The 24,338-nt window shown below is 39.7% G+C and overlaps 1 protein-coding gene across 2 annotated transcripts in view; it reads left to right on the top strand.

The window, feature by feature from the left end:
* Positions 1-23,977, top strand: part of LOC133653444 (bone morphogenetic protein 7-like) — a 73,229-nt gene extending 49,252 nt beyond the window's left edge. Inside the window, exons 2-7 of one of the 2 annotated variants that reach the window (XM_062052703.1) lie at positions 1,283-1,475; positions 1,544-1,692; positions 7,525-7,728; positions 20,876-20,952; positions 23,360-23,470; positions 23,542-23,977. In XM_062052703.1, the coding sequence (XP_061908687.1) occupies positions 1,283-1,475; positions 1,544-1,692; positions 7,525-7,728; positions 20,876-20,952; positions 23,360-23,470; positions 23,542-23,691 (884 nt within the window). In that variant the 3' untranslated portion in view covers positions 23,692-23,977. Of the gene's footprint in view, positions 1-1,282; positions 1,482-1,543; positions 1,693-7,524; positions 7,729-20,875; positions 20,953-23,359; positions 23,471-23,541 lie in introns of both variants that reach the window. The other variant, XM_062052702.1, reaches the window with a different exon arrangement.
* Positions 23,978-24,338: the final 361 nt, after the last annotated feature.

Here is a 24,338-nt window from a genome sequence, read left to right as displayed (position 1 = left end):
AGGAAAACAATAATAAGGCAACAATCACAAGACAACTAACTTCAAGAAAACAATCATAAGGCAGTAATAAAAAGATAGCAATCATAAGACAACCATATTTCAGAAAACAATCATAGGACAACAATCAGAAGACATTCATAAGACAACAATCTTAAGACAACAGTCATAGGCAACAATCAAAAACCATTGTGACCTTATTATTGATCACCTTCTCCTCTTGTCTTTGATTCTGATTGTGACCTTATTATTGATCACCTTCTCCTCTTGTCTTTGATTCTGATTGTGACCTTATTAATTGATCACCTTCTCCTCTTGTCTTTGATTCTGATTGTGACCTTATTATTGATCACCTTCTCCTCTTGTCTCTGATTCTGATTGTGACCTCATTAATTGATCACATTTTCCTCTTGGGTTTGATTCTGATTGTGACCTTATTAATTGATCACCTTCTCCTCTTGTCTTTGATTCTGATTGTGACCTTATTATTGATCACCTTCTCCTCTTGTCTCTGATTCTGATTGTGACCTCATTAATTGATCACCTTTTCCTCTTGTCTTTGATTCTGATTGTGACCTTATTAATTGATCACCTTCTCCTCTTGTCTTTGATTCTGATTGTGACCTTATTATTGATCACCTTCTCCTCTTGTCTTTGATTCTGATTGTGACCTTATTAATTGATCACCTCCTCCTCTTGTCTTTGATTCTGATTGTGACCTTATTATTGATCACCTTCTCCTCTTGTCTCTGATTCTGATTGTGACCTCATTAATTGATCACCTTTTCCTCTTGTCTTTGATTCTGATTGTGACCTCATTAATTGATCAGCTTCTCCTCTTGTCTTTGATTCTGATTGTGACCTTATTATTGATCACCTTCTCCTCTTGTCTCTGATTCTGATTGTGACCTCATTAATTGATCACCTTTTCCTCTTGTCTTTCATTCTGATTGTGACCTCATTAATTGATCAGCTTCTTCTCTTGTCTTTGATTCTGATTGTGACCTTATTAATTGATCACCTTTTCCTCTTGTGTTTGATTCTGATTGTGACCTTATTAATTGATCACCTTCTCCTCTTGTCTTTGATTCTGATTGTGACCTTATTATTGATCACCTTCTCCTCTTGTCTCTGATTCTGATTGTGACCTCATTAATTGATCACCTTTTCCTCTTGTCTCTGATTCTGATTGTGACCTCATTAATTGATCAGCTTCTCCTCTTGTCTTTGATTCTGATTGTGACCTTATTAATTGATCATCTTCTCCTCTTCTCGATCGTGTCAGTGGAGCGTGACAAAGAATTCCTGCCAGTGCGGCGACATCATCGAGAATTCAGATTCGACGTGTCGCAGATTCCTGAGGGCGAGGCGGTCACAGCTGCTGAGTTTCGTATTTATAAAGACTTTGTCCACGAACGCTTGGAGAACGAGACCTTTCGAATCAGCGTCTACCAGGTGTTGCAGGAGCATACTGACAGGTACAGGTGTGTGTCTGCTGCATGTGCTGCTTTGGCTTTCAAAGCCTCAACCTCTGGCTTGTGTCCAGAGAATCCGACCTGTTCCTCCTGGACTCCCGCGTCATCTGGGCCACAGAAGAGGGCTGGCTGGTGTTCGACGTGACGGCCACCAGCAACCACTGGGTCCTGAACCCGGGAAGGAACTTGGGTCTACAGCTGGCTCTGGACGCCACAAACGGTAAGAGGGTCGCCTGCAGACACACCTGGAGAGCTTCAGGTAGGTAGCAAAGGTGCAACCACAAAGGAGGGAAGCCAGCGCTTTTCTGCTAATACCTTAGTCTTCTCTGCTCACACTTTCGTCTTTTCAGCTAACACTTCAGTCTTTTCTGCTCACACTTTAGTCCATGGGTGTCAAACTCTGGCCGTGTAATTTCATTTGGCCCTTGAGGCAATATCAAATTAACACTAGAGCTGGCCCGTCGATTATATACAGCGGCGGTGCCGCGGTAACACCGCATTCACCGCTAATTCTCATATTTGCCAACCCTCCCGGGAGACTCCCAAATTTCTGTGCCCCTCCCGAAAATCTGCCCCGAGCTGTCATCACGTCCGCTTTCCATCCTGCCCAACGACGTGCTGGCTCAGTCACATAACATGTCACTATTATGTTGGATCCACTGTGGACTGGATTTTCGCTGATATGTTGGATCCACTATGGTCTGGACCAGGGGTCACCAACATTTTTGAAACCAAGAGCTACTTCTTGGGTACTGATTAATGCAAAGGGCTACCAGTTTGATACACACTTCAATAAATTGCCAGAAATAGCCAATTTGCTCAATTTACCTTTAACTCTATGTTATTATTAATAATTAATGATATTTACACTTAATTGGACGGTTTAAAAGAGGAGAAAACATGAAAAAAATGACAATTAAATTTTGAAACATAGTTTATCTTCAATTTCGACTCTTTAAAATTCATAATTCAACCGAAAAAAAGAAGACAAAAACTAGCTAATTTGAATCTTTTTGAAAAAATTAAAAAAATAATTTATGGAACATCATTAGTAATTTTTCCTGATTAAGATTAATTTTAGAATTTTGATGACATGTTTTAAATAGGTTAAAATCCAATCTACACTTTGTTAGAATATATAACAAATTGGACCAAGCTATATTTCTAACAAAGACAAATCATTATTTCTTCTAGATTTTCCAGAACAAAAATTTTAAAATACATTCAAAAGACTTTGAAATAAGATTTAAATTTGATTCTACAGATTTTCTAGATTTGCCGGAATTTAAAAAAAAAATCTTAATCATAATAAGTTTGAAGAAATATTTCACAAATATTCTTCGTCGAAATAACAGAAGCTAAAATGAAGAATTAAATTAAAATGTATTTATTATTCTTTACAATAAAATTTTTTTTACTTGAACATTGATTTAAATTGTCAGGAAAGAAGAGGAAGGAATTTAAAAGGTAAAAAGGTATATGTGTTTAAAAATCCTAAAATCATTTTTAAGGTTGTATTTTTTCTCTAAAATTGTCTTTCTAAAAGTTATAAGAAGCAAAGTAAAAAAATGTATGAATGTATTTAAACAAGTGAAGACCAAGTCTTTAAAATATTTTCTTGGATTTTCAAATTCTATTTGAGTTTTGTCTCTCTTAGATTTAAAAAGGCAAAGCGAGACCAGCTTGCTAGTAAATAAATACAATTTAAAAAATAGAGGCAGCTCACTGGTAAGTGCTGCTATTTGAGCTATTTTTAGAACAGGCCTGCGGGCTACTCATCTGGTCCTTACGGGCTACCTGGTGCCCGCGGGCACCACGTTGGTGACCCCTGGTCTGGACCTTCACAATATTATGTCAGACCCACTCGACATCCATTGCTTTCGGTCGCCCCTAGAGGGGGGGGTTACCCACATATGCGGTCCTCTCCAAGGTTTCTCATAGTCATTCACATCGACGTCCCACTGGGGTGAGTTTTTCCTTGCCCTTATGTGGGCTCTGTACCGAGGATGTCGTTGTGGCTTGTGCAGCCCTTTGAGACACTTGTGATTTAGGGCTATATAAATAAACATTGATTGATTGATTGATGGATGTGCGGCTTCTGCACGCACCAACACAAGTGAATGCAATGCATACTTGATCAACAGCCATACAGGTCACACTGAGGGTGTGGCCGTATAAACAATTTTAACACTGTTACAAATATGCGCCACACTGTGAACCCACACCAAACAAGAATGACAAACACATTTCGGGAGAACATCCGCACCGTAACACAACATAAACACAAAAGAAAAAATACCCAGAACCCTTTGCAGCACTAACTCTTCCGGGACGCTACAAAATACACCCCCCCCCCCCCCCCCCGCTACCCCCCACACACACACAGACACACAGACACACACACACACACACACACACACACACACACACACACATACACCTTGTAGCGCCCCGGAAGAGTTAGTGCTGCAAAGGGTTCTGGGTATTTGTTCTGTTGTGTTTATGTTGTGTTACGGTGCAGATGTTCTCCCGAAACGTGTTTGTCATTCTTGTTTGGTGTGGGTTCACAGTGTGGCGCATATTTGTAACAGTGTTAAAGTTGTTTATACGGCCACCCTCAGTGTAACCTGTATGGCTGTTGATCAAGTATGCGTTGCATTGACGTGTGTGTGTGTGCGTTCAGAAGCCGCACATATCTTGTGACTGAGCCGGCAAGTTGTTAGAATGGATGAAAAGCGGACGTGACGACAGCTCGTAGAGGACGTTAAAGGCAGCGCCTTTTAGGTACTCCCCCAATACGAAAAAATGGTTGCCTCGGGTGATTTTCGGGAGGGGCAATTCCCGGGAAATTCGGGAGGGTTGGCAAGTATGCTCTACCGCCGTGTGCGCACAGTTTGCTGAAAAACTCAGTGTACTCGGCGCTGAGTTAAGCCGGCGATTTGGCGACTTTGATGGTCAGAAATGTAGATTTGAACTGTTTAGTAATCCCTTCACAGTCGATGTGGAAAAAGCTCCAATTAACCTCCAAATGGAGCTGATTGAACTCCAGTGTGATGACACGCTGAAGTTGATGCTGTTGGCGCCGCACACTTTCCACAATTCATCCCTGACACAATGCCTCAGCTCCGCACCCAAGCTGCTCAATTGCTCTCCATGTTCGGCAGCACTTATCTATGTGAGCAACTTTTCTCCTCAATGAAGATGACGAAAACGTCTCACAGGATACGTCTGACTGATGAACACCTTCATTGGATAATGAGGGTTGCCTCAGCTCAAAGCCTGAGCCCCGACATTATTGAACTAGCATCCAAGAAAAGATGGCAGGTATCTGGCTTGGGCACATCAGATTAGATCAGTGTGTTGCAAACTGAGCAGTTTAAAGTCCTGAATGGTTGGTTTATTCATAGTTATTTTATTTTCAAATGTATTAGCCTGTGGAAAAAGTTAATGTTGATATTTACCTCTGAAAGCTGCAAATAGAAAAGAGGCATTACATTTTTATTTAAATTGTATTTGATATGCCATTGATATTTTTTAATTATTATTATTATTATTTGAAACTCGATTTTGCATATCACTATAAAGTTATATAAGCCCTGCTTGTTCAATATTCAATGCAAAACTTGTTTGGGTCCCTATTAAAAGGTTAATTTGTTCAACCTTGGCCCGCAGCTTTGTTCAGTTTTACATTTTGGCCCACTCTGTATTTGAGTTTGACACCCCTGCTTTAGTCTTTTCTGCCCACACTTTAGTCTTTTCTGCTCACACCTAACCTTTTGTGCTCACACCTTAGTCTCCTCTGCTCACACCTTTGTCTTTTCTGCTCACACCTAACCTTTTTTGCTCACCTTAGTCTTTGCTGCTCACACTTTCGTCTTTTCAGCGAACACTTCCCTTCTTTTCTGCTCACACCTTAGTCTTTGCTGCTCTCTCTTTAGTCTTTTTTTGCTCCCACCTTAGTCTTATCTGCTCACACTTTAGTGTTTCTGCTCAAAATGTAGTCTTTTCTGTTAACAATCAAGTATTTCCTGCTCAGACCTTAGTCTTTTTTGCTCCCACCTTAGTCTTATCTGCTCACACTTTAGTGTTTCTGCTCAAAATGTAGTCTTTTCTGTTAACAATCAAGTATTTCCTGCTCAGACCTTAGTCTTTTTTGCTCACACCTTCGTCTTTTCTGCTCACACGTTAGTCTTTTCAGCCCACACTTAAGTCTTTTCTGCTCAAACCTTAGTCTTTTCTGCCCACACTTAAGTCTTTTTTGCTCACATTTTATTTTTTTTGCTCACACCTTAGTCTTTTCTGCTCAAACCTTAGTCTTTTCTGCCCACACTTAAGTCTTTTTTGCTCACATTTTATTTTTTTTGCTCACACCTTAGTCTTTTCTGCTCAAACCTTAGTCTTTTCTGCTCAAACCTTAGTCTTTTCTGCCCACACTTAAGTCTTTTTTGCTCACATTTTATTTTTTTTGCTCACACCTTAGTCTTTTCTGCTCAAACCTTAGTCTTTTCTGCCCACACTTAAGTCTTTTCTGATCAAACCTTAGTCTTTTCTGCCCACACTTAAGTCTTTTTTGCTCACATTTTATTTTTTTTGCTCACACCTTAGTCTTTTCTGCTCAAACCTTAGTCTTTTCTGCCCACACTTAAGTCTTTTTTGCTCACATTTTATTTTTTTTGCTCACACCTTAGTCTTTTCTGCTCAAACCTTAGTCTTTTCTGCTCAAACCTTAGTCTTTTCTGCCCACACTTAAGTCTTTTTTGCTCACATTTTATTTTTTTTGCTCACACCTTAGTCTTTTCTGCTCAAACCTTAGTCTTTTCTGCCCACACTTAAGTCTTTTCTGCTCAAACCTTAGTCTTTTCTGCCCACACTTAAGTCTTTTTTGCTCACATTTTATTTTTTTTGCTCACACCTTAGTCTTTTCTGTTCACACTTTAGTCTTTTCTGCTCACACCTTAGTCTTTTTTGCTCACACCTTCGTCTTTTCTGCTCACACGTTAGTCTTTTCAGCCCACACTTAAGTCTTTTCTGCTCAAACCTTAGTCTTTTCTGCCCACACTTAAGTCTTTTTTGCTCGCATTTTATTTTTTTTGCTCACACCTTAGTCTTTTCTGCTCAAACCTTAGTCTTTTCTGCCCACACTTAAGTCTTTTTTGCTCACATTTTATTTTTTTTGCTCACACCTTAGTCTTTTCTGCTCAAACCTTAGTCTTTTCTGCTCAAACCTTAGTCTTTTCTGCCCACACTTAAGTCTTTTTTGCTCACATTTTATTTTTTTTGCTCACACCTTAGTCTTTTCTGCTCAAACCTTAGTCTTTTCTGCCCACACTTAAGTCTTTTCTGATCAAACCTTAGTCTTTTCTGCCCACACTTAAGTCTTTTTTGCTCACATTTTATTTTTTTTGCTCACACCTTAGTCTTTTCTGCTCAAACCTTAGTCTTTTCTGCCCACACTTAAGTCTTTTTTGCTCACATTTTATTTTTTTTGCTCACACCTTAGTCTTTTCTGCTCAAACCTTAGTCTTTTCTGCTCAAACCTTAGTCTTTTCTGCCCACACTTAAGTCTTTTTTGCTCACATTTTATTTTTTTTGCTCACACCTTAGTCTTTTCTGCTCAAACCTTAGTCTTTTCTGCCCACACTTAAGTCTTTTCTGCTCAAACCTTAGTCTTTTCTGCCCACACTTAAGTCTTTTTTGCTCACATTTTATTTTTTTTGCTCACACCTTAGTCTTTTCTGTTCACACTTTAGTCTTTTCTGCTCACACCTTAGTCTTTTTTGCTCACACTTTTTGTGTGTGTGTGTGTGTGTGTGTGTGTGTTGATGTTGCGGTTGGGACAATGCAAAAAAGTGTGTGTTGATGTTTCATGAGAGTTGAGCGTGTGCAGACAAGCAAAAAGACACTGGCGGCCACCAGTAGAATTTATGTCCTGTCAAACGGTGATCAGACGCACAATTTTGCGTGGCAGCAAACACACACACGCACACACAACAAGGCAAATGAACACTTTGGATTGTTGGTTTTAACTCCCTCTCCTTGTGGCCCTCTCCAGGAGAAAGCATTAACCCTCGCATGGCCGGGCTGATTGGTCGGAGTGGCCCTCAAAACAAACAGCCCTTCATGGTGGCCTTCTTCAAAGCCACCGAGGTGCACCTGCGTAGCATTCGCTCGGCACAAGGGGGCGCCAAACAGCGCAACGCCAACCGCTCCAAAGGGGCCAAGAGCCAGGAGGCGCTCAGAGTGGCAAACATCGCAGGTGAGGGAACACACTGGGCCGGTCGAAGATCATTGATGTGCTGATGCTGACATTGAGGTTGACAATTTTTACTTTTTCACTGATATCAGTGATGGTGTTTCTGGACAAGAGGACATGTGTGATATCAGTGATGGTGTTTCTGGACAAGAGGATATGTGTGATATCAGTGATGATGGTTCTGGACAAGAGGACATGTGTGATATCAGTGATGATGGTTCTGGACAAGAGGACATGTGTGATATCAGTGATGATGGTTCTGGACAAGAGGACATGTGTGATATCAGTGATGATGGTTCTGGACAAGAGGACATGTTTGATATCAGTGATGATGTTTCTGGACAAGAGGACATGTTTGATATCAGTGACTATGTTTCTGAACAAGAGGACATGTTTGATATCAGTGATGATGTTTCTGAACAAGAGGATATGTGTGATATCAGTGATAATGTTTCTGGACAAGAGGACATGTTTGATATCAGTGATTATGTTTCTGGACAAGAGGACATGTGTGATATCAGTGATGATGTTTCTGGTCAAGAGGACATGTGTGATATCAGTGATGATGTTTCTGCACAAGAGGACATGTGTGATATCAATGATGATGTTTCTGGACAAGAGGACATGTGTGATATCAGTGATGATGTTTCTGGACAAGAGGACATGTGTGATATCAGTGATGATGTTTTCTGGGGAAATGGACATGTTTGATATCAGTGATGATGTTTCTGGACAAGAGGACATGTTTGATGTCAGTGATGATGTTTCTGGACAAGAGGACATGTGTGATATCAGTGATGGTGTTTCTGGACAAGAGGACATGTGTGATATCAGTGATGATGGTTCTGGACAAGAGGACATGTGTGATATCAGTTATGATGGTTCTGGACAAGAGGACATGTGGGATATCAGTGATGATGTTTCAGGACGAGAGGACATGTGTGATATCAGTGATGGTGTTTCTGGACAAGAGGACATGTGTGATATCAGTGATGGTGTTTCTGGACAAGAGGATATGTGTGATATCAGTGATGATGGTTCTGGACAAGAGGACATGTGTGATATCAGTGATGGTGTTTCTGGACAAGAGGATATGTGTGATATCAGTGATGATGGTTCTGGACAAGAGGACATGTGTGATATCAGTGATGATGGTCCTGGACAAGAGGACGTGTGATATCAGTGATGGTGTTTCTGGACAAGAGGACATGTGTGATATCAGTGATGGTGTTTCTGGACAAGAGGACATGTGTGATATCAGTGATGGTGTTTCTGGACAAGAGGATATGTGTGATATCAGTGATGATGGTTCTGGACAAGAGGATATGTGTGATATCAGTGATGATGGTTCTGGACAAGAGGACATGTGTGATATCAGTTATGATGGTTCTGGACAAGAGGACATGTGTGATATCAGTGATGGTGTTTCTGGACAAGAGGACATGTGTGGTATCAGTGATGGTGTTTCTGGACAAGAGGATATGTGTGATATCAGTGATGATGGTTCTGGACAAGAGGACATGTGTGATATCAGTTATGGTGTTTCTGGACAAGAAGATATGTGTGATATCAGTGATGATGGTTCTGGACAAGAGGACATGTGTGATATCAGTGATGATGGTTCTGGACAAGAAGACATGTGTGATATCAGTGATGATGGTTCTGGACAAGAGGACATGTGTGATATCAGTGATGATGGTTCTGGACAAGAGGACATGTTTGATATCAGTGATGATGTTTCTGGACAAGAGGACATGTTTGATGTCAGTGATGATGTTTCTGGACAAGAGGACATGTGTGATATCAGTGATGGTGTTTCTGGACAAGAGGACATGTGTGATATCAGTGATGATGTTTCTGGACAAGAGGACATGTGTGATATCAGTGATGATGTTTCAGGACAAGAGGACATGTTTGATATCAGTGACTATGTTTCTGAACAAGAGGACATGTTTGATATCAGTGATGATGTTTCTGAACAAGAGGATATGTGTGATATCAGTGATAATGTTTCTGGACAAGAGGACATGTTTGATATCAGTGATTATGTTTCTGGACAAAAGGACATGTGTGATATCAGTGATGATGTTTCTGGTCAAGAGGACATGTGTGATATCAGTGATGATGGTTCTGGACAAGAGGACATGTGTGATATCAGTGATGATGGTTCTGGACAAGAGGACATGTGTGATATCAATGATGATGGTTCTGGACAAGAGGACATGTTTGATATCAGTGATGATGTTTCTGGACAAGAGGACATGTGTGATATCAGTGATGGTGTTTCTGGACAAGAGGACATGTGTGATATCAGTGATGGTGTTTCTGGACAAGAGGACATGTGTGATATCAGTGATGGTGTTTCTGGACAAGAGGACATGTGTGATATCAGTGATGATGTTTCAGGACAAGAGGACATGTTTGATATCAGTGACTATGTTTCTGAACAAGAGGACATGTTTGATATCAGTGATGATGTTTCTGAACAAGAGGATATGTGTGATATCAGTGATAATGTTTCTGGACAAGAGGACATGTTTGATATCAGTGATTATGTTTCTGGATAAGAGGACATGTGTGATATCAGTGATGATGTTTCTGGTCAAGAGGACATGTGTGATATCAGTGATGATGTTTCTGCACAAGAGGACATGTGTAGTATCAATGATGATGTTTCTGGACAAGAGGACATGTGTGATATCAGTGATGATGTTTCTGGACAAGAGGACATGTGTGATATCAGTGATGATGTTTTCTGGGGAAATGGACATGTTTGATATCAGTGATGATGTTTCTGGACAAGAGGACATGTTTGATGTCAGTGATGATGTTTCTGGACAAGAGGACATGTGTGATATCAGTGATGGTGTTTCTGGACAAGAGGACATGTGTGATATCAGTGATGATGTTTCTGGACAAGAGGACATGTGTGATATCAGTGATGATGTTTCAGGACAAGAGGACATGTTTGATATCAGTGATGATGTTTCTGAACAAGAGGATATGTGTGATATCAGTGATGATGTTTCTGGACAAGAGGACATGTTTGATATCAGTGATGATGTTTCTGGACAAGAGGACATGTGTGATATCAGTGATGATGTTTCTGGTCAAGAGGACATGTGTGATATCAGTGATGATGTTTCTGCACAAGAGGACATGTGTGATATCAATGATGATGTTTCTGGACAAGAGGACATGTGTGATATCAGTGATGCTGTTTTCTGGGGAAATGGACATGTTTGATATCAGTGATGATGTTTCTGGACAAGAGGACATGTGTGATATCAGTGATGATGTTTCTGCACAAGAGGACATGTGTGATATCAATGATGATGTTTCTGGACAAGAAGACATGTGTGATATCAGTGATGATGTTTCTGGACAAGAGGACATGTGTGATATCAATGATGATGTTTCTGGACAAGAGGACATGTGTGATATCAGTGATGATGTTTCTGCACAAGAGGACATGTGTGATATCAATGATGATGTTTCTGGACAAGAGGACATGTGTGATATCAGTGATGATGTTTCTGGACAAGAGGACATGTGTGATATCAGTGATGGTGTTTCTGGACAAGAGGACATGTGTGATATCAGTGATGGTGTTTCTGGACAAGAGGACATGTGTGATATCAGTGATGGTGTTTCTGGACAAGAGGACATGTGTGATATCAGTGATGATGTTTCAGGACAAGAGGACATGTTTGATATCAGTGACTATGTTTCTGAACAAGAGGACATGTTTGATATCAGTGATGATGTTTCTGAACAAGAGGATATGTGTGATATCAGTGATAATGTTTCTGGACAAGAGGACATGTTTGATATCAGTGATTATGTTTCTGGATAAGAGGACATGTGTGATATCAGTGATGATGTTTCTGGTCAAGAGGACATGTGTGATATCAGTGATGATGTTTCTGCACAAGAGGACATGTGTAGTATCAATGATGATGTTTCTGGACAAGAGGACATGTGTGATATCAGTGATGATGTTTCTGGACAAGAGGACATGTGTGATATCAGTGATGATGTTTTCTGGGGAAATGGACATGTTTGATATCAGTGATGATGTTTCTGGACAAGAGGACATGTTTGATGTCAGTGATGATGTTTCTGGACAAGAGGACATGTGTGATATCAGTGATGGTGTTTCTGGACAAGAGGACATGTGTGATATCAGTGATGATGTTTCTGGACAAGAGGACATGTGTGATATCAGTGATGATGTTTCAGGACAAGAGGACATGTTTGATATCAGTGATGATGTTTCTGAACAAGAGGATATGTGTGATATCAGTGATGATGTTTCTGGACAAGAGGACATGTTTGATATCAGTGATGATGTTTCTGGACAAGAGGACATGTGTGATATCAGTGATGATGTTTCTGGTCAAGAGGACATGTGTGATATCAGTGATGATGTTTCTGCACAAGAGGACATGTGTGATATCAATGATGATGTTTCTGGACAAGAGGACATGTGTGATATCAGTGATGCTGTTTTCTGGGGAAATGGACATGTTTGATATCAGTGATGATGTTTCTGGACAAGAGGACATGTGTGATATCAGTGATGATGTTTCTGCACAAGAGGACATGTGTGATATCAATGATGATGTTTCTGGACAAGAAGACATGTGTGATATCAGTGATGATGTTTCTGGACAAGAGGACATGTGTGATATCAATGATGATGTTTCTGGACAAGAGGACATGTGTGATATCAGTGATGATGTTTCTGCACAAGAGGACATGTGTGATATCAATGATGATGTTTCTGGACAAGAGGACATGTGTGATATCAGTGATGATGTTTCTGGACAAGAGGACATGTGTGATATCAATGATGATGTTTCTGGACAAGAGGACATGTGTGATATCAGTGATGCTGTTTCCTGGGGAAATGGACATGTTTGATATCAGTGATGATGTTTCTGGACAAGAGGACATGTTTGATGTCAGTGATGATGTTTCTGGACAAGAGGACATGTGTGATATCATTGATGATGTTTCTGCACAAGAGGACATGTGTGATATCAATGATGATGTTTCTGGACAAGAGGACATGTGTGATATCAGTGATGATGTTTCTGGACAAGAGGACATATGTGATATCAGTGATGATGTTTTCTGGGGAAATGGACATGTTTGATATCAGTAATGATGTTTCTGGATAAGAGGACATGTTGGATATCAGTGATGATGTTTCTGGAGAATTGGACATCTTTGATATCAATGATGATGTTTGTGGGGAATTGGACATGTGTGATATCAGTGATGATATTTATTTTAGATTTGGACATGTTTGATATCAGTGATGTTGTTTCTGGAGAATTGGACATGTTTGATATCAGTGATGATGTTTTTGGAGAATTGGACATTTTTGATATCAGTGATGATGTTTCAGGACAAGAGGACTAATTTGATATCAGTGATGACGTTTCTGGACAAGAGCAGGTGTGTGAAATTAGTGATGATGTTTCTGGGGAATCGGACATGTTTGATATCAATGGTGATGTTTCTGGACAAGAGGAAATGTGTGATATCAGTGATGATGTTTCTGGACAAGAGGATATGTTTGATATCAGTGATGATGTTTTTGGACAAGAGGACGTGTGTGATATCAGTGATAATGTTTTTGGGGAATTGGACTTGTTTGATATCGGTGATGATGTTTCTGGACAAGAGGACATGTGTGATATCAGTGATGATGTTTCTGGACAAGAGGACATGTGTGATATCAGTGATGATGTTTCTGGACAAGAGGACATGTGTGATATCAGTGATGATGTTTCTGGACAAGAGGACATGTGTGATATCAGTGATGATGTTTTCTGGGGAAATGGACATGTTTGATATCAGTGATGATCTTTCTGCATAAGAGGACATGTTTGATATCAGTGATGAATTTTGTTGGGAATTGGACATGTGTGACATCAGTGATGATATTTATTTTAGATTTGGACATGTTTGATATCAGTGATGTTGTTTCTGGAGAATTGGACATGTTTGATATCAGTGATGATGTTTTTGGAGAATTGGACATGTTTGATATCAGTGATGATGTTTCAGGACAAGAGGACTAGTTTGATATCAGTGATGACGTTTCTGGACAAGAGCAGGTGTGTGAAATTAGTGATGATGTTTCTGGGGAATCGGACATGTTTGATATCAGTGGTGATGTTTCTGGACAAGAGGACATGTGTGATATTAGTGATGATGTTTCTGGACAAGAGGACATGTTTGATGTCAGTGATGATGTTTTTGGACAAGAGGCCATGTGTGGTATAAGTGATAATGTTTCTGGGGAATTGGACTTGTTTGATTTAGGTGATGATATTTCTGGACAAGAGGACATGTTTGATATCAGGGATGATGTTTCTGGAGAATCGGACATGTTTGATATCGGTGATGATGTTTCTGGACAGGAGGACATGTGTGATATCAGTAATGATGTTTCTGGACAATAGGACATATTTGATATCAGTGATGATGTTTCTGGACAAGAGGACATGTTTGCTATCAGTGATTATGTTTCTGGACAAGAGGACATGTTTGATATCAGTGATTATGTTTCTGGACAAGAGGACATGTTTGCTATCAGTGATTATGTTTCTGGACAAGAGGACATGTTTGATATCAGTGATGATGTTTCTGGGGAATTGGACATGTTTGATATCAGTCATGATGTTTCTGGACAAGAGGACATGTTTGATATCAGTAATGATGTTTCTGGAGAATTGGACATCTTTGATATCAGTGATGATGTTTGTGGGGAATTGGACATGTGTGATATCAGTTATATTTATTTTGGATTTGGACATGTTTGATATCAGTAATGTTGTTTCTGGAGAATTGGATATGTTTGATATCAGTGATGATGTTTCAGGACAAAAGGACTCGTTTGATATCAGTGATGCCGTTTCTGGACAAGAGCATGTGTGTGAAATTAGTGATGATGTTTCTGGACAAGAGGACATGTTTGATATCAGTGATGATGTTTCTGGACAAGAGGACATGTTTAATGTCAGTGATGATGTTTTTGGACAAGAGGACGTGTGTGATATCAGTGATAATGTTTCTGGACAAGAGGACATGTGTGATATCAGTGATGATGTTTCTGGAAAAGAGGACATGTGTGATATCAGTGATGATGTTTCAGGACAAGAGGACATGTATGATATCAGTGATGATGTTTCTGGACAAGAGGACATGTGTGATATCAGTGATGATGTTTCAGGACAAGAGGACATGTTTGATATCAGTGACTATGTTTCTGAACAAGAGGACATGTTTGATATCAGTGATGATGTTTCTGAACAAGAGGATATGTGTGATATCAGTGATGATGTTTCTGGACAAGAGGACATGTTTGATATCAGTGATGATGTTTCTGGACAAGAGGACATGTGTGATATCAGTGATGATGTTTCTGGTCAAGAGGACATGTGTGATATCAGTGATGATGTTTCTGCACAAGAGGACATGTGTGATATCAATGATGATGTTTCTGGACAAGAGGACATGTGTGATATCAGTGATGCTGTTTTCTGGGGAAATGGACATGTTTGATATCAGTGATGATGTTTCTGGCCAAGAGGACATGTTTGATGTCAGTGATGATGTTTCTGGACAAGAGGACATGTGTGATATCATTGATGATGTTTCTGCACAAGAGGACATGTGTGATATCAATGATGATGTTTCTGGACAAGAGGACATGTGTGATATCAGTGATGATGTTTCTGGACAAGAGGACATATGTGATATCAGTGATGATGTTTTCTGGGGAAATGGACATGTTTGATATCAGTAATGATGTTTCTGGATAAGAGGACATGTTGGATATCAGTGATTATGTTTCTGGAGAATTGGACATCTTTGATATCAATGATGATGTTTGTGGGGAATTGGACATGTGTGATATCAGTGATGATATTTATTTTAGATTTGGACATGTTTGATATCATTGATGTTGTTTCTGGAGAATTGGACATGTTTGATATCAGTGATGATGTTTTTGGAGAATTGGACATTTTTGATATCAGTGATGATGTTTCAGGACAAGAGGACTAGTTTGATATCAGTGATGACGTTTCTGGACAAGAGCAGGTGTGTGAAATTAGTGATGATGTTTCTGGGGAATCGGACATGTTTGATATCAATGGTGATGTTTCTGGACAAGAGGAAATTTGTGATATCAGTGATGATGTTTCTGGACAAGAGGATATGTTTGATATCAGTGATGATGTTTTTGGACAAGAGGACGTGTGTGATATCAGTGATAATGTTTCTGGGGAATTGGACTTGTTTGATATCGGTGATGATGTTTCTGGACAAGAGGACATGTGTGATATCAGTGATGATGTTTCTGGACAAGAGGACATGTGTGATATCAGTGATGATGTTTCTGGACAAGAGGACATGTGTGATATCAGTGATGATGTTTCTGGACAAGAGGACATGTGTGATATCAGTGATGATGTTTTCTGGGGAAATGGACATGTTTGATATCAGTGATGATCTTTCTGCATAAGAGGACATGTTTGATATCAGTGATGAATTTTGTTGGGAATTGGACATGTGTGACATCAGTGATGATATTTATTTTAGATTTGGACATGTTTGATATCAGTGATGTTGTTTCTGGAGAATTGGACATGTTTGATATCAGTGATGATGTTTTTGGAGAATTGGACATGTTTGATATCAGTGATGATGTTTCAGGACAAGAGGACTAGTTTGATATCAGTGATGACGTTTCTGGACAAGAGCAGGTGTGTGAAATTAGTGATGATGTTTCTGGGGAATCGGACATGTTTGATATCAGTGGTGATGTTTCTGGACAAGAGGACATGTTTGATGTCAGTGATGATGTTTTTGGACAAGAGGCCATGTGTGGTATAAGTGATAATGTTTCTGGGGAATTGGACTTGTTTGATTTAGGTGATGATATTCCTGGACAAGAGGACATGTTTGATATCAGTGATGATGTTTCTGGAGAATCGGACATGTTTGATATCGGTGATGATGTTTCTGGACAGGAGGACATGTTTGATATCAGTGGTGATGTTTCTGGGGAATTGGACATGTTTGATATTAGTCATGATGTTTCTGGACAAGAGGACATGTGTGATATCAGTAATGATGTTTCTGGACAATAGGACATATTTGATATCAGTGATGATGTTTCCGGACAAGAGGACATGTTTGATATCAGTGATGATGTTTAATATCGGTGATGATGTTTCTGGACAAGAGGACATGTTTGCTATCAGTGATTATGTTTCTGGACAAGAGGACATGTTTGATATCAGTGATGATGTTTCTGGGGAATTGGACATGTTTGATATCAGTCATGATGTTTCTGGACAAGAGGACATGTTTGATATCAGTAATGATGTTTCTGGAGAATTGGACATCTTTGATATCAGTGATGATGTTTGTGGGGAATTGGACATGTGTGATATCAGTTATATTTATTTTGGATTTGGACATGTTTGATATCAGTAATGTTGTTTCCTGAGAATTGGATATGTTTGATATCAGTGATGATGTTTCAGGACAAAAGGACTAGTTTGATAGCAGTGATGCCGTTTCTGGACAAGAGCATGTGTGTGAAATTAGTGATGATGTTTCTGGACAAGAGGACATGTTTGATATCAGTGATGATGTTTCTGGACAAGAGGACATGTTTAATGTCAGTGATGATGTTTTTGGACAAGCGGACGTGTGTGATATCAGTGATAATGTTTCTGGACAAGAGGACATGTTTGTTATCAGTGATGATGTTTCTGGAGAATCGGACATGTTTGATATCGGTGACGATGTTTCTGGAGAATTGGACATGTTTGCTATCGGTGATGATGTTTCTGGACAAGAGGACATGTGTGATATCAGTGATGATGTTTCTGGATGAGAGGACATGTGTGATATCAGTGATGATGTTTCTGGACAAGAGTACATGTTTGATATCGGTGATGATGTTTCTGGGGGAACTAAACATATTTGATATCAGTCATGATGTTTCTGGAGAATTGGACATGTTTGATATCAGTGATGATGTTTCTGGGGAATTGGACATGTGTGATATCAGTGATGATGTTTCTGGATAAGAGGACATGTTTCTGAATAAGAGGACATGTTTGATATCAGTGATAATGTTTCTGGACAAGAGGACATGTGTGATATCAGTGATGATGTTTCTGGACGAGAGGACATGTGTGATATCAGTGATGATGTTTCTGGACAAGGGGACATGTTTGATATCAGTAATAATGTTTCTGGACAAGAGGACATGTTTGATATCAGTAATAATGTTTCTGGACAAGAGGACATGTTTGATATCAGTGATAATGTTTCTGGACAAGAGGACATGTTTGATATCAGTGATAATGTTTCTGGACAAGGGGACATGTTTGATATCAGTAATAATGTTTCTGGACAAGAGGACATGTTTGATATCAGTAATAATGCTTCTGGACAAGAGGACATGTTTGATATCAGTGATAATGTTTCTGGACAAGAGGACAACTTTGATATCAGTGATTACGTTTCTGGAGAATGGACTAACGAGATATAATCATCTCCTTGTGAGATATGATCATGAATAGTGTCTCAGTACATATTGGGAAAAGGAAGCTGATTGAAGATAACATGAGAAGGTTCTAGCAAGGTGCTTTGTCAGCAGTACTGAACATCTCCATCTCACACTTGGATTGTTCACGTTGTGAAAGGATGACATCATAGCAGCCATTTGGAAGAACAAACATGCCAACTTTGACACCACTTTCATGGGAGCTGTGAGAGCGTGTGTTTACATGAAGCCTTACATCGTCCTGTTTATTTACACAAGAGCAGGAAGTCCGAGGCTTTCACCACGCAGCACGTGCACACCAAACACAGGAACTTGGTGCACTCCTACGAGGACCAGCAGATGCAGAACTTGGTGATCTCTGACATGGTGGTCATGTGGTCATGTGGTCATGTGGACATGGTGGTCATGTGGACATGGTGGTCATGTGATCATGTGGACATGGTGGTCATTTGATCATGTGGACATGGTGGTCATGTGGACATGGTGGTCATGTGATCATGTGGACATGGTGGTCATGTGGACATGGTGGTCATGTGGACATGGTGGTCATGTGATCATGTGGACATGGTGGTCATGTGATCATGTGGACATGGTGGTCATGTGGACATGGTGGTCATGTGATCATGTGGACATGGTGGTCAAGTGATCATGTGGAAATGGTGGTCATGTGGACATGGTGGTCATGTGGACATGGTGGTCATGTGATCATGTGGACTTGGTGGTCATGTGATCATGTGGAAATGGTGGTCATGTGATCATGTGGACATGGTGGTCATGTGATCATGTGGAAATGGTGGTCATGTGATCATGTGGACATGGTGGTCATTTGATCATGTGGAAATGGTGGTCATGTGATCATGTGGACATGGTGGTCATGTGATCATGTGGACATGGTGATCATGTGGACATGGTGGTCATGGGGACATGGTGGTCATGTGATCATGTGGACATGGTGGTCATGTGATCATGTGGACATGGTGGTCATGTGGACATGGTGGTCATGTGATCATGTGGACATGGTGGTCATGTGATCATGTGGACATGGTGATCATGTGGACATGGTGGTCATGTGATCATGTGGACATGGTGATCATGTGGACATGGTGGTCATGGGGACATGGTGGTCATGTGATCATGTGGACATGGTGGTCATGTGATCATGTGGAAATGGTGGTCATGTGATCATGTGGACATGGTGGTCATGTGATCATGTGGAAATGGTGGTCATGTGATCATGTGGACTTGGTGATCATGTGATTATGTGGACATGTAATCATCTGGACATTCAATTGTGTAATCATGTGGACATGGTGGTCATGTGATCATGTGGACATGGTGGTCATGTGAACATGGTGATCGTGTGGACATGGTGGTCATGTGATCATGTGGACATGGTGGTCATGTGAACATGGTGATCATGTGGACATGGTGATCATGTGATCATGTGGACATGGTGATCATGTGACCATGTGGACATGGTAGTCATGTGAACATGGTAATCATGTGGACATGGTGGTCATGTGATCATGTGGACATGGTGGTCATGTGAACATGGTGATCATGTGGACATGGTGGTCATGTGACCATGTGAACATGGTGGTCATGTCATTATGTGGATATGGTTGTCATGTGATCATGTGGACATGGTGGTAGTGTGATCATGTGGACATGCGATCGTGTGATTATGTGGACATAGTGGTCATGTGATCATGTGGACATGGTGGTCATGTGGACATGGTGGTCATGTGATCAAGTGGACATGCAATCGTGTGATCATGTGGACATGGTGGTCATGTGATCAAGTGGACATGCAATCGTGTGATCATGTGGACATGGTGGTCATGTGATCAAGTGGACATGCAATCGTGTGATCATGTGGACATGCAATCGTGTGATCATGTTGACATGGTGGTCATGTGATCAAGTGGACATGCAATCGTGTGATCATGTGGACATAGTGGTCATGTGATCATATGGACATGCAATCGTGTGATCATGTTGACATGGTGGTCATGTGATTTTGTGGACATACTATCGTGTGATCATGTGGACATAGTGGTCATGTGATCATATGGACATGCAATCGTGTGATCATGTTGACATGGTGGTCATGTGATCAAGTGGACATGCAATCGTGTGATCATGTGGACATAGTGGTCATGTGATCATATGGACATGCAATCGTGTGATCATGTTGACATGGTGGTCATGTGATTTTGTGGACATACTATCGTGTGATCATGTGGACATGGTGGTCATGTGATCATATGGACATGCAGTCGTGTGAGCATGTGGACATGGTGGTCATGTGATCAAGTGGTCATGTGGAAAAGGTGGTCATGTGATCATGTGGACATGTCATGTTGTCCATGTCTATGAAGCATACAAAACCTGCAGATAACAATCAGAAAAAGTGTGCGTAAGTTTGTGTGAGATGAACGCCAAAGCTGTGACCTCTGACCTGGTGCCCTTGACCCTTGACTGTTGAGATGTTTGCACTTTGTCCAACAGTCTAATTGTTGTGGACGTTGTCTTCGTGCACAGAGAACAGCAGCACGGATCTGAAGCAGGCCTGCAAGAAGCACGAGCTCTACGTCAGCTTCCGAGACCTCGGGTGGCAGGTACGATTCCTTCACAACCAGGAAGTAACTCAATGTACGATTCCTTCACAACCAGGAAGTAACTGAATGTACGATTCCTTCACAACCAGGAAGTAACTCAATGTTACCTTTCAGCCTCCATGTGTTACAGTTATGAATATTTACATCATGGTACTTACAGATATGAATATTTACATCATAATACTTACAGTTATGAATATATTTACATCATAGTACTCACAGTTATAAATATTTGCATCATGGTACTCACAATTATATGAATATTTACATCATGGTATTCACAATTATGAAAATTTACATCATGGTACTCAAAGTTATGAATATTTACATCATGGTACTTACAGTTATGAATATTTACATCATAGTACTTACATTTATGAATATATTTACATCATAGTACATATAGTTATGAATATTTACATCATAGTACTAACATGTATGAATATTTAAATCATGGTACTCACAGTTATGAATATTTACGTCATGGTACTGACAATGATATGAATATTTACATTGTGGTACTTACAGTTATAAATATTAACATCATAGTACTCGCAGTTATGAATATTTACATCATGGTACTCACAATTATATGAATATTTACATCATGGTACTCACAATTATATGAATATTTACATAATGATAAATGGGTTATACTTGTATAGCGCTTTTCTACCTTCAAGGTACTCAAAGCGCTTTGACAGTATTTCCACATTCACCCATTCACACACACATTCACACACTTTTTCATCTTAGTACTCACAGTTATGAATATTTACATCATGGTACTCACAAGTATATGAGTGGTACTCACAATGATATGAATATTTACATAATGGTACTCACAATTATATGGATTTTGTCACATTGTGTTGGTGACGAACCCCAAGATGCAGAGATGACGATAGGCATTGAGCGGGAAAATGTTATTTAATGTCCAAAAATATAAAGAAAAAACACAAACTAGGAACAGGAAACAGGATGCCAGGGAAACAGGAACTGGAAGACGAGGAACAAAAAGACAGCAAGCTACAAACAGCTACAGAATATAGCTTACCGCTACCGCATCCAGCTACACTGACATCGACAAGTAGAAATTACAATAATCCAGCACTGACTGGAGGGGAAGGCAGGTTTAAATGGCAGCTGGCTGATTGACACCAGGTGTGCCCAGGTGCCAATCAGCCGCAGCTGAGGGGAAGCAGCACTCAGGGAGACAATCAGGAAATAACCAAAATAAGAGCGCTAACAGGAAATGACAGAGGAAAAACCAAAACATAACTAAACTGTCAGGGACAAGCCTGACATATTTTTTCATCTTAGTACTCACAGTTATGAATATTTACATCATGGTACTCACAGTTATATGAATATTCACATCATGGTACTCACAGTTATGAATATTTACATCATGGTACTCACAGTTATATGAATATTCACATCATGGTACTCACAGTTATGAATATTTACATCATGGTACTCACAGTTATATGAATATTCACATCATGGTACTCACAGTTATGAATATTTACATCATGGTACTCACAGTTATATGAATATTCACATCATGGTACGCACAGTTATGAATATTTTCATCATGGTACTCACAGTTATATGAATATTCACATCATGGTACTCACAGTTATGAATATTTACATCATGGTACTCACAGTTATATGAATATTCACATCATGGTACGCACAGTTATGAATATTTTCATCATGGTACTCACAGTTATATGAATATTCACATCATGGTATGCAGAGTTATGAATATTTTCATCATGGTACTCACAGTTATATGAATATTCACATCATGGTACGCACAGTTATGAATATTTTCATCATGGTACTCACAGTTATATGAATATTCACATCATGGTACTCACAGTTATGAATATTTACATCATGGTACTCACAGTTATATGAATATTCACATCACGGTACGCACAGTTATGAATATTTTCATCATGGTACTCACAGTTATATGAATATTTACATCATAATACTCACAGTTATGAATATTTACATCATAATACTCACAGTTATGAATATTTACATCATGGTACTCACAATTATATGAATATTTATATCATGGTACTCACAATTATGAATATTTCCATCATGGTCCTCACAGTTATGAATAATTACATCATAGTACACACAGTTATGAATATTTACATCATGGTACTCACAGTCATGAATATTTACATCATAGTACTCACAGTTATGAATATTTACATCATCGTACTTACAGTTATGAATATTTACATCATAGTACTCACAGTTATGAATATTTACATCATTGAACTCAGAGTTATGAATATATTTACATCATAGTATTCACAGTTATGAATATTTACATCATAGTAACCACACTTATGAATATTTACATATTGTGTGCCCAGGACTGGATCATCGCCCCTGAAGGTTACGCCGCGTACTACTGCGAGGGCGAGTGTGCCTTCCCGCTCAACTCCTACATGAACGCCACCAACCACGCCATCGTGCAGACTCTGGTCAGTCCAGTTTGTCTGGTGATCATCCCAACATGATGAGTCACCATGGTCACCTTCTTCTTCTCCTGCAGGTTCACTTCATCAACCCCGACACTGTTCCAAAACCTTGTTGTGCTCCCACGCAGCTCCACGCCATCTCCGTGCTTTACTACGACGACAGCTCCAACGTCATCCTCAAAAAGTACCGCAACATGGTGGTCAGAGCTTGTGGATGCCACTAGACCACTAACACACACACACACACACACACACACACACACACACACACTTTTGTGCTTTCTACTGTGTACACAAGACATTTGAAGACATTTTCTATTCAACAATTATTCTCAGTTGTTTTATTTTGCTGTAGATGTGTATTTCTTGCGAGATGTTGATCATGTGTACAATAATGTGTAAATAATGTTGTCAAATGTATATTTATTAGGCTTTTATGTCGCTTAATGTCGCAGGAAGAGGTTTTGTGTTGACATTTGGTCACTTTTTCCTCCCCAGCTGTAATAAAATATGTCATATTTAAGTTGGTGAATTTGTTTGGTAAAAATCTTTTGTTAAGATTTCCGTTACCTTTGGTGTTTGGATTGTGGGGCTGGACCCCAGGATGCAGAGACTGGAGATCGTTGGCAGGTAAGAAGAAGCCCTTTTATTAAGGAAAAGACAGGAAGTAGTACAAAACCCAAAACCAGTGAAGTTGGCACGTTGTGTAAATGGTAAATAAAAACAGAATACAATGATTTGAAAATCCTTTTCAACCTATATTCAATTGAATAGACTGCAAAGACAAGATATTTAACGTTCGAATTGGTAAAAAAAATAATTTTTTGCAAATATTAGCTCATTTGGAATTTGATGCCTGCAACATGTTTCC

The sequence above is a fragment of the Entelurus aequoreus genome, linkage group LG07, assembly GCF_033978785.1.
Source record: "Entelurus aequoreus isolate RoL-2023_Sb linkage group LG07, RoL_Eaeq_v1.1, whole genome shotgun sequence".
Lineage (NCBI taxonomy): Eukaryota > Metazoa > Chordata > Actinopteri > Syngnathiformes > Syngnathidae > Entelurus > Entelurus aequoreus.
The sequence above is the reverse complement of the archived record's forward strand: the minus strand, read 5'-3'. Positions and strand labels throughout refer to the sequence as shown.